Source organism: Neomonachus schauinslandi, chromosome 7 (assembly GCF_002201575.2).
Source record: "Neomonachus schauinslandi chromosome 7, ASM220157v2, whole genome shotgun sequence".
Taxonomy (NCBI): domain Eukaryota; kingdom Metazoa; phylum Chordata; class Mammalia; order Carnivora; family Phocidae; genus Neomonachus; species Neomonachus schauinslandi.
Window position 1 is genome coordinate 29,366,997 of NC_058409.1, and position 12,174 is coordinate 29,379,170.

The window sequence follows — 12,174 nt, forward strand, 5'->3', positions numbered from 1 at the left end:
TGGGGCGAACGGAGCGCTCAGAGCTGCTCCGGCCGCGGCCCTGGGAGCTGGAGGAGCCGCGGTAGGTGGCGAGGGCAGGTGGCGCTGGGGCCTCGGGGCGGGCACCTCGACCGTCCCTCCCTCCTTCCCTCTTTCCCTTCCCCCAGCCCGGCCGCGCGCGCGGCACGGCCTCTCTGGACGCCTCCGCAGGGAGAGCACGGGACCCGGTGGGGGAGGGGTTGGCGGAGTGCTAAGTCCCAGACCCTCTCCATCCCCTGCGTCCTGAGTTCGCTTCCCGCGGCCAGATGATGGAAGCTGATTGGGAAGAGGCGAAAGACAGCCCCCTTGAGCGAGCCCTGGTGCCCCCCTAGGGGCTAGCGGACGCCCCATGCCCCACCCCGCAGGGACAGGCAGGGCAACCGAGGGAGAGGTTGAAGACTGGAGGGGGGCCTAGCCTTTCGCTTCTTCATCGGGGTGGGGGGAGGGGTGCTCCCCACTTGTCACCCCTATCCCCGCCAGAGCCATATGGAGGAAGAGCAGTCAGGTCCCCACTTACCTGTTCATGCACCTCCCTGCCTCCCACATGTTTTTCTTTAGTGTCCCCGAGAGGTGTGGGGCTGGGACGTGGGGGGAAGGTCCCCAGGGGATTTGTGACTCTCCTCCCCCTTGGTCTGACTTGATCCTAGGTTCTCCAGGTTTCAGCACAACCTCAGCATCCCTGAAACGCGAATGTCAGGGGCTCCTGCCATCCAATAGGAGATGGGGTGGGGGTCCAGTCTTTATTTTAGGGGGCTGATGGTGGAGGGAAAGCCTGGATAGAGAATTGGGCCTGGTGGGGCCGTGGGGAGGGCCTAACGGCCTGCTGCTCTGTGAAGGGCTGAGTCCTGTGCCAGTTGTTAAGCTGAGAAGTTTTAACTTGTTTAGTGAACGTTCAGGGCTGTCTCTGCCCCTCAGATATACAAAATGGAAGGGGAAGGAAGGCGGCAAGAGAGGGTTGCTTACACTTTTTTCTATGCCTGCCTGAGAAAGAGGAGGCCCCTCGCGGAGCTGGTTTGCCTTCTTTTGTGTCCTGGTTTGATTCCTTATGGCTTCCGTTCTGTTCCCCCTCTCAGCCTGGCCTGTTTTAGGAAACTCAGGCTGAGAGTATCAGTTGCGTGGTGGTAGTTGCATTGTTCCAATTACCGCCGTGTGTGGCCACATCCCAACAATTAAAATGCAGAAAAACACAAAATCACTCTCTTCACTTGATCCCAGAGAGGGCTGGGAGTTTGCTGTTTGGCCACATGCCTCATGAAAAGCTTGAAAGAGTTTGCTTCACTCCCTGCTCTTCATGGCTGGTCAGCCTGAGGCCTGGGATCTCTGGGGTGAAAAGCCTGCAGTTAGGTTCCGTCTCTAGTTGATCTTTTGGGGCAGAGTTAAGAAACCAAGAGCAGAAGTGATATAAGCTTTAGCTTTTCCCACAAGAACATAGGGGAAGCTGCTGAAGGGAGCTCTCAGGAAGCTGGAACTTTGTTCAGGGTGGTAATAATAATTATGCATGAAAATAATAGTTAACTGTAATGATGATGGACTTCTCCTACAGCGTCCAAAAAACTGCAGATACGTCTACATGTAGTTCTTTGCTCTTCCTTACCTACCTCTCTCTGAGGTGGGAATGGGGTAGAGATGATTCTTTCTGCAAAAGTAGAAAGTGATCTGCCTCCGAGGTCACAGGAGAGCCGTTTTGGGCTTCCCTAGGTGTTCAGGTGAGGGAGGTTGGCATCCAGCCAAATAGATACACCCAATTGCCTTATTTATCTTAATGATATTATCACTTGTGGCATTCTTAGGCTGTGTAGAACAACAAACAGGAGGGTTTGAGAAACAGCAGTCTATGTGGACTCCTCTGATTTGTACAGGCTGGATGGTAGGCTTTTTGCATTTTGATATTTCGTGTTATAGTGTCCCCATGACAGATTAATAAGAGATTTATTCTGCCCATTTTACATGTACGTTAACTAAGGCCAAGAAAGGTCAAGTTATTTCCCAGAACTGTCATAGCAAATTGGAGCAAGACTTAGATTTCTTGAATGCTTGCTGTATCTATTAGAGAATGCTACGTATACCCTCTGATGAGCTGTCTGCCTGCTGGTCATTTCTGGGAATAGGCAGAACCATATGGAAACACTAGGTTATCCTCCCCTCCTCCATTGAGTAAGGCCCCTCAGGCAATTGTGTGGGCTTGAAGCCTGTTCTCTGATAGAATTAGTTTGCTTATGCTGAAATTGACCATGAGAAGGAGTCTTGATTAATTGAATCCATGGTCTTTGAGTAAGATCAGGCTAAAAACTTAGTTGAATGAAGTCATACAGTTGTTGTTTTTAACATGTATAGAGTTAAAATGTAATTGGAAAAATTCTGGTACCACTTCTCTATCTTCTTACCATCTTATAAGAGAATATATACAGTATCTGTTGGAAAACAATATATCAAACATTCAAGCTAGGAGAGAACATAAAACTTTGTTTACTTTGATTGGTCTGAAGCAAAAAGGATTCCTACAGCCAGTGCTCCTCCCTGTTCCCTGTTACTATTTCTGTAGTTTAGGAAAAGGGTACCTCTCTGTTTCTGTTTGGAAGATAAAATATTGGGGTAATCAGGATGGAAGTAACCATTTGGGCATCCCTCTCTCACTTGAGCTGTTTTTTAACTGGTGCTGGTACGCTGGGTAGACAAAGCACAGCATGAACCAGGTTCGGAGTGGCAAATAGGTTTCAACATGCTTGCTAACTCCAGTTCATTTTACTGGTTAACTGGAGTGCCAAGTTCAGGATGTTTCTGAGGCTGTGTTTAGGCTTAGCAGGAAAGAGCTGCGATCAATTAATGATGTCTGCCAGAGGCCTGGCATAGGGATGCTGTGGTATGTGTGCCATGCATTTTCCACCTTTGGGCCAGGTACATTTCTAATATCACTTGGGGCTGGTCCCTCTGTAATTGGCAGACTCAGCAGGCATGACTGGAGAGGGAAGTCCCAGTGGTGCTAGAATGGTGCTGCAGTGGCAGAAGACGGCTCACAAGTGAGGTCTGGAAGAACGACAGGGAAGACATCCATCATTTGCTCCAAAGTGTGCAAGTCAGATCCTGGGGAGAATCATGATAACCCTGATCACTGAGCAGCTACAGAAGCAGACTCTGGATGAGCTGAAATGCACACGCTTCAGCATCAGTCTGGTAAAAGACCAGTCTTCCTGCTTCTCTACGACCCCCTCCCCCTTTTTTCTGAGGCTGTTTGTTGCTACTACTTTACCCATGTCCTGTGCCGTATGAGTCATGGTACTTGTACTGGAAGAGCTCAAAGGCTCAAAACCCAGCCCAAAAGGAAGGGGGCAGGTATTTTTCCATTGATAGAGAAGGGACACCAAAACTTGGGTGGAGAAGGGTTTGTAGGGCGCCTGGGTGGCTCAGTCGTTAAGCGTCTGCCTTCGGCTCAGGTCATGATCCCAGGGTCCTGGGATCGAGTCCCACATCGGGCTCCCTGCTCGGCAGGAAGCCTGCTTCTCCCTCTCCCACTCCCGCTGCTTGTGTTCCTGCTCTCACTATCTCTGTCTCTGTCAAATAAATAAATAAAATCTTTAAAAAAAAAAAAAAAAAAAAAAAAGAAGGGTTTGTAGATGTTGGAAGATGTGGATTATTTTACTCACTAACTTTGGGAAGACAAGAGAACATTTAGGAGTCCCTCACATCCCTATAGCCCATGAATTCCAGGGGTGAGCTGAAGAGGGCTTCCTGGAAATCCGTGTCCTGAACCTGAATCATGATGGATATTCTCTCTCTTTTAGCCTCTGCCTGATCATGCAGACATCTCCGACTGTGGGAACCCTTTCCAGCTTGTGTCTGGTAAGGCATTGTGTGTGTGTCTGTGTGTCTGCCCATGCTTCCATCCACACCTTTCTTGCACTGGTTTCCAATGACCCCGGCTAGCTAGTCTACCTCCACAACTTTCTTGCCAGGGTCACCTGTTGAGATTGACGCTCATCTCCATTTTACTGCCCCAGTGTGGAAGTTATTTGTTTAGTTGGCTCTCCCTCCAACCTTGATGGGACTTTGATAATCTGGTTTTGTTTGTTTGTTTTTATTTTTTTGCCCCCCCCAATGTGATTTTTTTTAATAGGTAGTATGTTCATGTAGTTCAAAAATTTTAAAATAGTAAAAAGTTTACAGTGAGAAAAATCTCCTTTCTCCATCTCCCACCACCTCCCTAAAAGCAGCTCTGGTTATTACTCTGTCTATCCATCTAGAGTTTATCTATAAGTATGTATTTTTTATTCTTGCAAAAGGTTGCATACTATATATATTATTTTACTTTTTTTTTAAACTTAACTATAATATAGCTAGAAGATCTTTCCATATCGGTGTGTTAATTTGAGTATTTCTTTGTGGATGGCCAGACACAAAGGAACATGAATAGTCTTAGGGTTTCCGAAGCACAGGTTCCACCGTCAAAGGCCTTCCCTACCCTGTTTGCACTCTCTAGTAATAAAAATGATCCTGCTTGATTACCTCTTATTCCTTGGCAGCCCTAACTCCTGTCTTGGTGCTGGTGACACATAGGAAGGGGAAGAACTAAGGAAGAAGAGCATGGACCTGCTTTTCACAACTTGGGGCTGGTGGGTAAGGGAGCAGAGTAGTGTTAGGTGGAGTGAGGGATGAGCAGGGCACGCGTGCATTTACTTCTCTTGAATTGGTCTGCCTTTGAGAGGGAGTGGCAGGCAGTATATGAGACTATTTTCAGTTTCCCGTGCTTCCTCATAATGGAGGCAGTATCATAGAGTGGTTGAGACCTAGCCTTAGCATCAGACAGACCTGGGTTTGACTCCTCCTTTGGCTTTCATTCCTACATGACTTCGGACAAGTTATTGGACTTCTGTCATCTTTGAGTGAAATGGGGATAATGAGGTTTTGGGGAAACCTCACCTAAAGTGCTCATTACATTGTGTGGCAAATAGTGAGCCCTTAAAAATACGTTAGCCCTCATTAATACTATTTTTATTATGAATGCTTTCCAGAAGGTGCTTCCTGGAGGGGCCTGCCCCACTGTTCCTGTGCTGAGTTCCAGGACAGCCTCAACCTCAGCTACCACCCCTCAGGCTTGAGCCTGCACCTTAGACCACCCAGCCCGGGAAGTTCCCCACAGGAGCAGCCCCTCTCCCAAGTCCTAAGCCCTGAGCCCCCAGACCCAGAGAAGCTTCCTGTGCCCCCTGCCCCTCCATCCAAGAGGCACTGCCGCTCACTCTCAGTGCCCGTGGACCTGTCTCGCTGGCAGCCGGTGTGGCGGCCCGCCCCCTCCAAGCTGTGGACTCCCATCAAGCACCGGGGCAGTGGTGGAGGGGGTGGGCCGCAGGTGCCTCACCAGAGCCCCCCAAAGCGGGTCTCCAGCCTCAGGTTCCTCCAAGCTCCCAGTGCCTCTTCTCAATGTGCCCCGGCCCACAGACCCTACAGTCCCCCTTTCTTCAGCCTGGCCCTGGCCCAAGATTCCTCTCGACCCTGTGCCACCTCCCCACAAAGTGGCTCCTGGGAGAGTGATGCTGAGTCCCTGTCACCTTGCCCACCCCAGCGCCGCTTCTCCCTGTCACCCAGCCTGGGCCCGCAGGCAAGCCGCTTCTTGCCCTCTGCCCGGAGCTCCCCTGCATCCTCCCCAGAGCTGCCCTGGCGACCTCGAGGCCTCCGCAATCTTCCCCGAAGCCGCTCACAACCCTGTGATCTGGATGCCCGCAAAGCTGGAGTCAAGCGGCGCCACGAGGAGGACCCCCGGCGGCTGCGGCCTTCTTTGGACTTTGACAAGATGAATCAGGTGGGACCAGTAGGATTAGGGAAGCTTGGTTGGGAAGGGGGAGACTTCCATTTTCCCTGAGAGCTGTCCTCTAGTTCCATGCACTCCTGGCAGGTGCCTTTCTGTTTTATTTAAAAAAATTTTTTTTTAATTTTTAAGTAGGCTCCACACCCAGCAAGGAGCCCAACACGGGGCTTGAACTCAGGACCCTGAGATCAAGACCTGAGGCGAGATCAAGAGTCGGACACTTAACCGACTTAGCCACCCAGGTGCCCCTGGCACATTCTTTCCTGTCTGAGCTTTCGCTAGGATGATTTACTATCCTGGTTGCCCAGGACTGTACCCATTTTAGCACTCAAAGTTCATGTCCTGTGTCACTCCTTGGGCCTGGGGGAGGTTCTAGAGAAACTGAGGTGAGACCCATATTAAATCTCCCAACAGGGATTCCTGATTGTTCTGCTAAAGGCACTTTCTCTCCACTCTGAGGATGCATAAGCCATAAAAGTCCCATCAGCAGTGTCCTGCCCCTTCTTGACCTCAGGGCTCGTTTTGCCACTTGTCCTTCATTGCTTCCCCTGGGTCTGTGAGGGCTTAAGCAAAAACGGGTTGCTGCATCATTCACGTTCAGCAAATGTGGTTTGACTTCCCAGTGTGAGTACAGCTGTTGTATGCCCTTGCCCACTTTTTTCATACTCTTCCTTCTAGTCCACTGGGTCACAAACCTCTTTGAGAATCTACGTGCTTATTCATAGTCATTCCTGCAACGAGTCAGCAAATGTTACTGAATACCTGCTCTGTACCAGGCTGTGACTAGGCACTTGAAATATTGTGAAACATACCGACAATATTCCTGCCCACATGAAGCTTATAAATGAGCTCCTAATCTTGAATCTGATAGAAACTATGGACTCTTTTGTTAGAGAATTTGGAGAAATTATAAATTTTCCAAATGTTAGGGAGTTCACATATCTTACCCTAAAGCCTAGGATGCCTGCCTGCAAGAGTAACCAAGAGGGACACTTGGGCTCAGGGTTTTGTGGAAGTTGGTATCTTTTTTTGCAGTCTTAACTTTGTTGTTTGTTTGACAGAAACCATACTCAGGAGGTCTCTGTCTCCAAGAAGCAGCCCGGGAAGGCAGCAGCATCTCTCCACCGTGGTTCATGGCCTGTAGCCCCCCACCCCTCTCTGCTTCCTGCAGCCCCATTGGGGGTTCCTCCCAGGTGCTGAGTGAAAGCGAAGAGGAGGAGGAGGGGGCCGTGCGGTGGGGGCGGCAGGCACTGAGCAAGCGGACACTGTGCCAGCAGGACTTTGGGGACCTGGACTTGAATCTGATTGAGGAGAACTAAAACTGAGAGGCTACTTCCTGGGGCCACACAGACTGACTCTCTATGGCTACTAACAAGTGTCGAGGCCCCAAGGCCGGGGGCCCAGCCTGGGAATGGGGGTGAGTGGAGGGCTCCGACTCAGGGCAGCCGGAAATCTTCTCGCTCCAGGAAGCTCGACCATGCCAAGAGACTGGCCGGGACAAGATAAACGGAGCTGGTGGCGGGAGGGACAGCCCCAGAGCAGACCCTTCCCATGGCGGCCCTGAGTGTGAGTATCCCTGCCACCGAGAAAGCAATGGGCAGGGAAGGAAGGGGTCTGCTGACCCCAGCTCGGGGAATTTCACTAGCCCCTTTGCTTCAAAGGGCACTTGTGTCTTAGAATTTGGCCAGGGTGGGGGGTTCATTCAGCCTCCTCGGAGAAATTGTGTGAGTGTGTGCGTGTGTGGGAGTGTACTTGGGGAAAGGTGTGTTTGTGTAGCCTTAGGGAAGGAAGGCAGTTGCTCCTTAACAGCAGAGCATCATGATACCCCCAGGATCTTGAATTTTCATGGGATCGCAGGCTTATTCAAAGAGTCAAGAGGTGGGCATCAAGTTTTTCTTTTTTCTAAGTAGCTCTGGAACCAGGCTTATAATCCATAAGCCCCTCTGGTTCTCCAGAGGATTCTCTTTGGGGCATGGCAGGGTCTTTTAAGTGCTGTGACCCCAGCTAATGGTCTTTTTCTTAGGCCCATCCCCTCCCCTAGGTAGATCTAATATTGGGACTGGAGAGGGCTCTTTACATTGATTCTGAGCTGGCCTTTTTTCCTCATTAGATTGCCTAGGCTGTATACAACTTGCCTTTGTCTCTAAGTAGATATAAGCGCATGTGGGCAACTGAGGCAGAGTTGGAGGGGGTCCATCTTTCTCTTTCCCTCTCTACTGATGGGACTTCCCCCCACACACACACTCTCTGAGCTTCAAGGGTCAAGAACATGGAGGGAAGGCCGTGTATTGGTCCCCATTATCTGAGGCCCACCTGCTGCAGAAGTGGCATTCGGTGCCCAGTAAGCATGGGTAAGCTCATCCCAGCGCTGCCCTTTGGAAGCAGACTATAGGGAAACCTGTTGTTAAAAGATCCAGTCCTAACCTCTTTTCTGACCTGCTTGAGAAAGTGGAAAGGGATGTCAGCATTTACCAGTTTGCTTGTCTTCCATTCCTGCCAGGAAATGTTTATTTGCCTCTAATTGGACCTGAGAGACCTCAGGGAGGTTGGGGCTCACTGAGGGGTTGGCTGAGGATGTGTAAAGCAAAGGCTATGAGAAGCAGCTGGGAGTTTGTTGTTGTTGGATTGAATTTCCCTGTTTTTTTTGTTTGTTTGTTTGTTTCTCACCCATAACTTGAGCCAGGGCAGCAGGTCCCAGTGGCTGCAGTGGTGGGTTTAACGGCTGCCGGACCCTTAGGCCTGGCACCAATGGAGATACATACTGAAGCAGCTGCCAAATAGCTTGTGAGGCTTTATCCAGCTTTGGTTGACCCTGCACAACTGAATTGGACCTGCCATTCTGGTTTATTGGAGGAAGGGCATTCTCTTCAATTTCCAGGGTGTCTTAGGATCCAATTCCTCATGTTAGGGAAGAAGACCAAAGCCCACACGTTTTCTTCCTCATGGAATTGAACCTGTTATTTTCTTGGCTTCCCACATGTTGGATAGGAGTGTCACCGAGGCTGCAGTCTCCTCCCCTCCACTCCTGAGGAGGTGGCCATTTATACTTGAGCCTCTGGCTCTAAAGGTTCTACCTTTCCGAGGCTCTTCCCCTTCTCCTGCTAGTTACCAGGTATTATCAGTGAGCTACCAGGTCTGTAGGGGTCTGAAAGAGGCTCTCTGGAGAATCCAGGGAAACTGTGAGCCCAGCAGTTGCCCATCCTTGGTTTCATCCCTCCCTTGGCTCTAATCTTTCTTTAGGCCATAATTTCCCTGGTGCCAGCTTTTTTTTCCCCTGGGGCATCCTTATCCCTGGGCTCTCTGCTGCATATTGGCTGTGCCAGCTTCCAGTAGGCCACTGGCAAGGCCAGTGGGGTCTCTGCAAGCCCTAAGCTGAAGAAGTGAGGGCAGTAATCCTGCCTCTGCCGTGGCTTCCCCAAAGCCCCTGGGGGTGCGATCCTTAGGGGAGAGGGTCTACCGATACCATATTTGAATTCTATTACTTTAAGATCTGGAAAGTTAAACTAGTTGAAACTGTCATCTTGCTTCCCAATCTAAGCACCCATGACCCTGGGACAAGCCTTTTCAAGAAATGGTTCATTTTGCTTTACACAGTAGATCTGTTCCAACAGTTCTGTGTAAGCCAAATGCTATTTTGCGATGCATTTGGACTGCTGACCATTTAAAAGCAGCCTGTGTGATTGCTTCTTTTGTAAAGCAAGCAACCTCCCTCTACTTTAGCTGTTTTGACTATTCGGATTTTCACATATTGGGCTTACCCAGAGTGGAGCACACCTTTACAGGGCTGTGGTTGACGCTGGGTAGACATCTGCATCTGTGTTGTGTGTGTGGTGTGGCTGACCAGTAGGTGAGTATTCCTGCGTGTGTGAGTGAAGCCACTCCCAGGCTGGTGCTCTCCTCCTGTGCCCGGTGACTGCCCAGTGGCAGCTCCAGCTGCCCTTCACTCCCACCTGCTGCCAAAGTCCCTGTGCTAATGGGATTACAAATACAAAAAGTGGAAAAAAAATTTTTCGTAAACTTTGTTTTATATTAAAGAAATCCATAAGTCTGTGTGTGTTAAACATGAGGTCCTGCCTCTGTGGCTGTGTTTGAAAAAATAAAGTTTTATTAGAATAATTCCTTTTCCCAAGCAATCTTGTGTACTCTAGTGTCTTCTTCCCTTCTCCACAAAGAAAGGCAAGGAAGAAGCAGGGAGAAGGCCACCTATGTCCAATAGCCCCTTCCTCTAGGGCATGGCTGGGCCTTCACCCTTTGAGGGCGGTATCTGGTCCCTAGGCCCTTCACAGCCATGGCAGTCATATCCTGTGGCCCAGGCTTGTGTTAAGGCCTTGGTTATTTCTGGCAGTCTGATTTGGTCTTTGTTGCCCTGGTACCTATGTCCTCCTCCTACAGTCACTCTTCCAGCAAGTTGAAGTCAAGTATTTATACATTCTAGCTCCCTGAGAAATGTTTGATGACCCAGTCAGGAACTTGTCTAGATTGGTTTGTAGGCTTTAGGAAGTGGGGAGAAAGCAGGCCGAGAGATTTGACTGGGAATCTTTTCCTTTTTTAAGAGTTTTCACATTTTATACCCTGGAGAGATGGAGATTTAGTCATCAGAATTCAGATTCCAAAGACCTAGGCAATTTCTCCATTCTAAAAATACCGCTTTTGGAAAATTATCCTAACAGCAGAGCTTCTCTTTTGCCCTAGAAGTTGGTGTTTTCCATAATGCTTCAATTTGGGATGTTCGTGTGTTCAGGGAAGCTTTGTGGTTCACTCTCTTTAGACATTGCTATTCCACCCTTTTCCCTATGTTAGCATTCTTCCAGTTTGTGTGGGTGAAATGTAGTTGCTTAGAGATCCAGGCAGGAAGGAGCCTCTGTCCCTAAGGCATAGCCTTTCTTTACCAGTTGTGGTGCTGACTTGCCAGGCGCAAGAAGAGTCAAGTTGCTTAGCCTCCGTCCCAGTTTCCTGCTTCAAATTTGTGGCACTCATCTTTGAATACCAATGAAGTGTGTAGGAGGACAGGATTGGTTTGATAACCTGGAGCAGGAACCTTTGAGGGGATGGAAATATACTCCAAAAAGAGTGGGGGTTGTCACCTGCCCCACAAACAAAGGAGGGGCTTTGAGGAGGGTGGGGCTTTGGCATGTGGTTAAAGAAGGCTCAGTATCAGAAGTTTTTTCTTTCTTTAAAACTGCTGCTGTTTCATTTCACCTACTGTTTGAGCAAGGGTAAAGTTTGAACATCCAAATTGACTTTCCTTTTTTTCCTTTATGTTCATTCTGTTGTTGCTATTAGATTTTTGTACTGTTTATTTTCTGTGAGGCAAAGTGAGATTTCATTTTCCGTTCATGAAGTGTGCTAGTACAGGAAAGAATGTAAACTCCATGAGGACAAGGGTTTTGTTCAGTGTTGCATCCCCAGCACATTGAAAAGTTACTGGCACATGGAAAGGGCCTGCCATATTTGTTGAATGAATTTCTCATCTTTGCCTTCCCATCCCTGAACTTAGGCACATTTGTCTCTGGTGCTGAGAAGCCAGCTTTGGAACACTAGGGCAATAATTAGAGCTCCATTCAGGAGAAAATCCCAACAGTGAATTTTGGTAGAAAACCTGCAAGGCAGCCAGCCAGGTTTTAGGAATTCACCCTTGTTCTCCTCTTAACAACTGACAGTTTGTGGGCCGTGTGCTTTAAGAGATGTCTCTTGGCCCAGGAAAGCATTCTTATTCAGGCCTCAGGTTGGCTTATGTGAGATGGAAGTTCCAAGGAATAAAGAGAGAAAAAGTTCAAGGAAATGTTTCTTTGGTGCTCCACAAGGTTAGTTCTAGAATGACTTCCCAAAGGTTTCATACTTTGTCTAAAGTCAGTAGTTGCTGCCTGCTCCCCCTTGGAGCCTTAGACGTTTGCTGCAAGAAAAGTATGTCAAGGGTAAAGAAAAGGTATGGACAGGAGTTAACTGGGTAGACACATAAGTCTTAGAGAAAGAACCGGCTACTGCTCTGTCTATAGGGCAGATCATTGAAAGAAATGCTCACTTTTAGGATAACAATCAGGGATTATTTCTAGACCCTTTGTCTATGTGGTTTGTGTCTACTTCTATATATACTCATTCTGCATCCGTAAGACCATGCAACCTGTGCTAATCTGATACTATCGATGTTAATGATTGAGGTTTCCCAGTGCCTGGTGTGCAAGACCATCTAGGCCAAAATTTCAGTATCTCCCCTTCTCTACGGTCCCTTTTCCATCAGGAGTTATCAATCTCTCACACCTATATTAAATGAATTGAGATAAGAGTGGTGGGGTTTTCTTTGCCCCCACTCGCACTACTTCCATGGTAAGATGAGGTGCTATTGAACCAGAGAAGAGAAT

General features: G+C 48.7%; 2 protein-coding genes across 2 annotated transcripts in view; one reads left to right on the plus strand and one right to left on the minus strand.

Moving 5' to 3' along the window:
- Positions 1–543, minus strand: part of CDC25C (cell division cycle 25C) — a 35,153-nt gene extending 34,610 nt beyond the window's left edge. Inside the window, exon 1 of the mRNA XM_021702097.1 lies at positions 536–543. Coding sequence (XP_021557772.1) covers positions 536–543 — 8 coding nt within the window. The remainder of the gene's footprint in view (positions 1–535) is intronic.
- Positions 20–9,931, plus strand: FAM53C (family with sequence similarity 53 member C). The gene is made up of 5 exons (XM_021701855.1): positions 20–61; positions 2,960–3,189; positions 3,798–3,855; positions 5,025–5,809; positions 6,877–9,931. The coding sequence occupies exons 2-5, from the start codon at positions 3,112–3,114 to the stop codon at positions 7,132–7,134; spliced, it is 1,179 nt and encodes a 392-aa protein (XP_021557530.1). The 5' UTR covers positions 20–61; positions 2,960–3,111; the 3' UTR covers positions 7,135–9,931.
- The last annotated feature ends 2,243 nt before the right edge of the window (positions 9,932–12,174 follow it).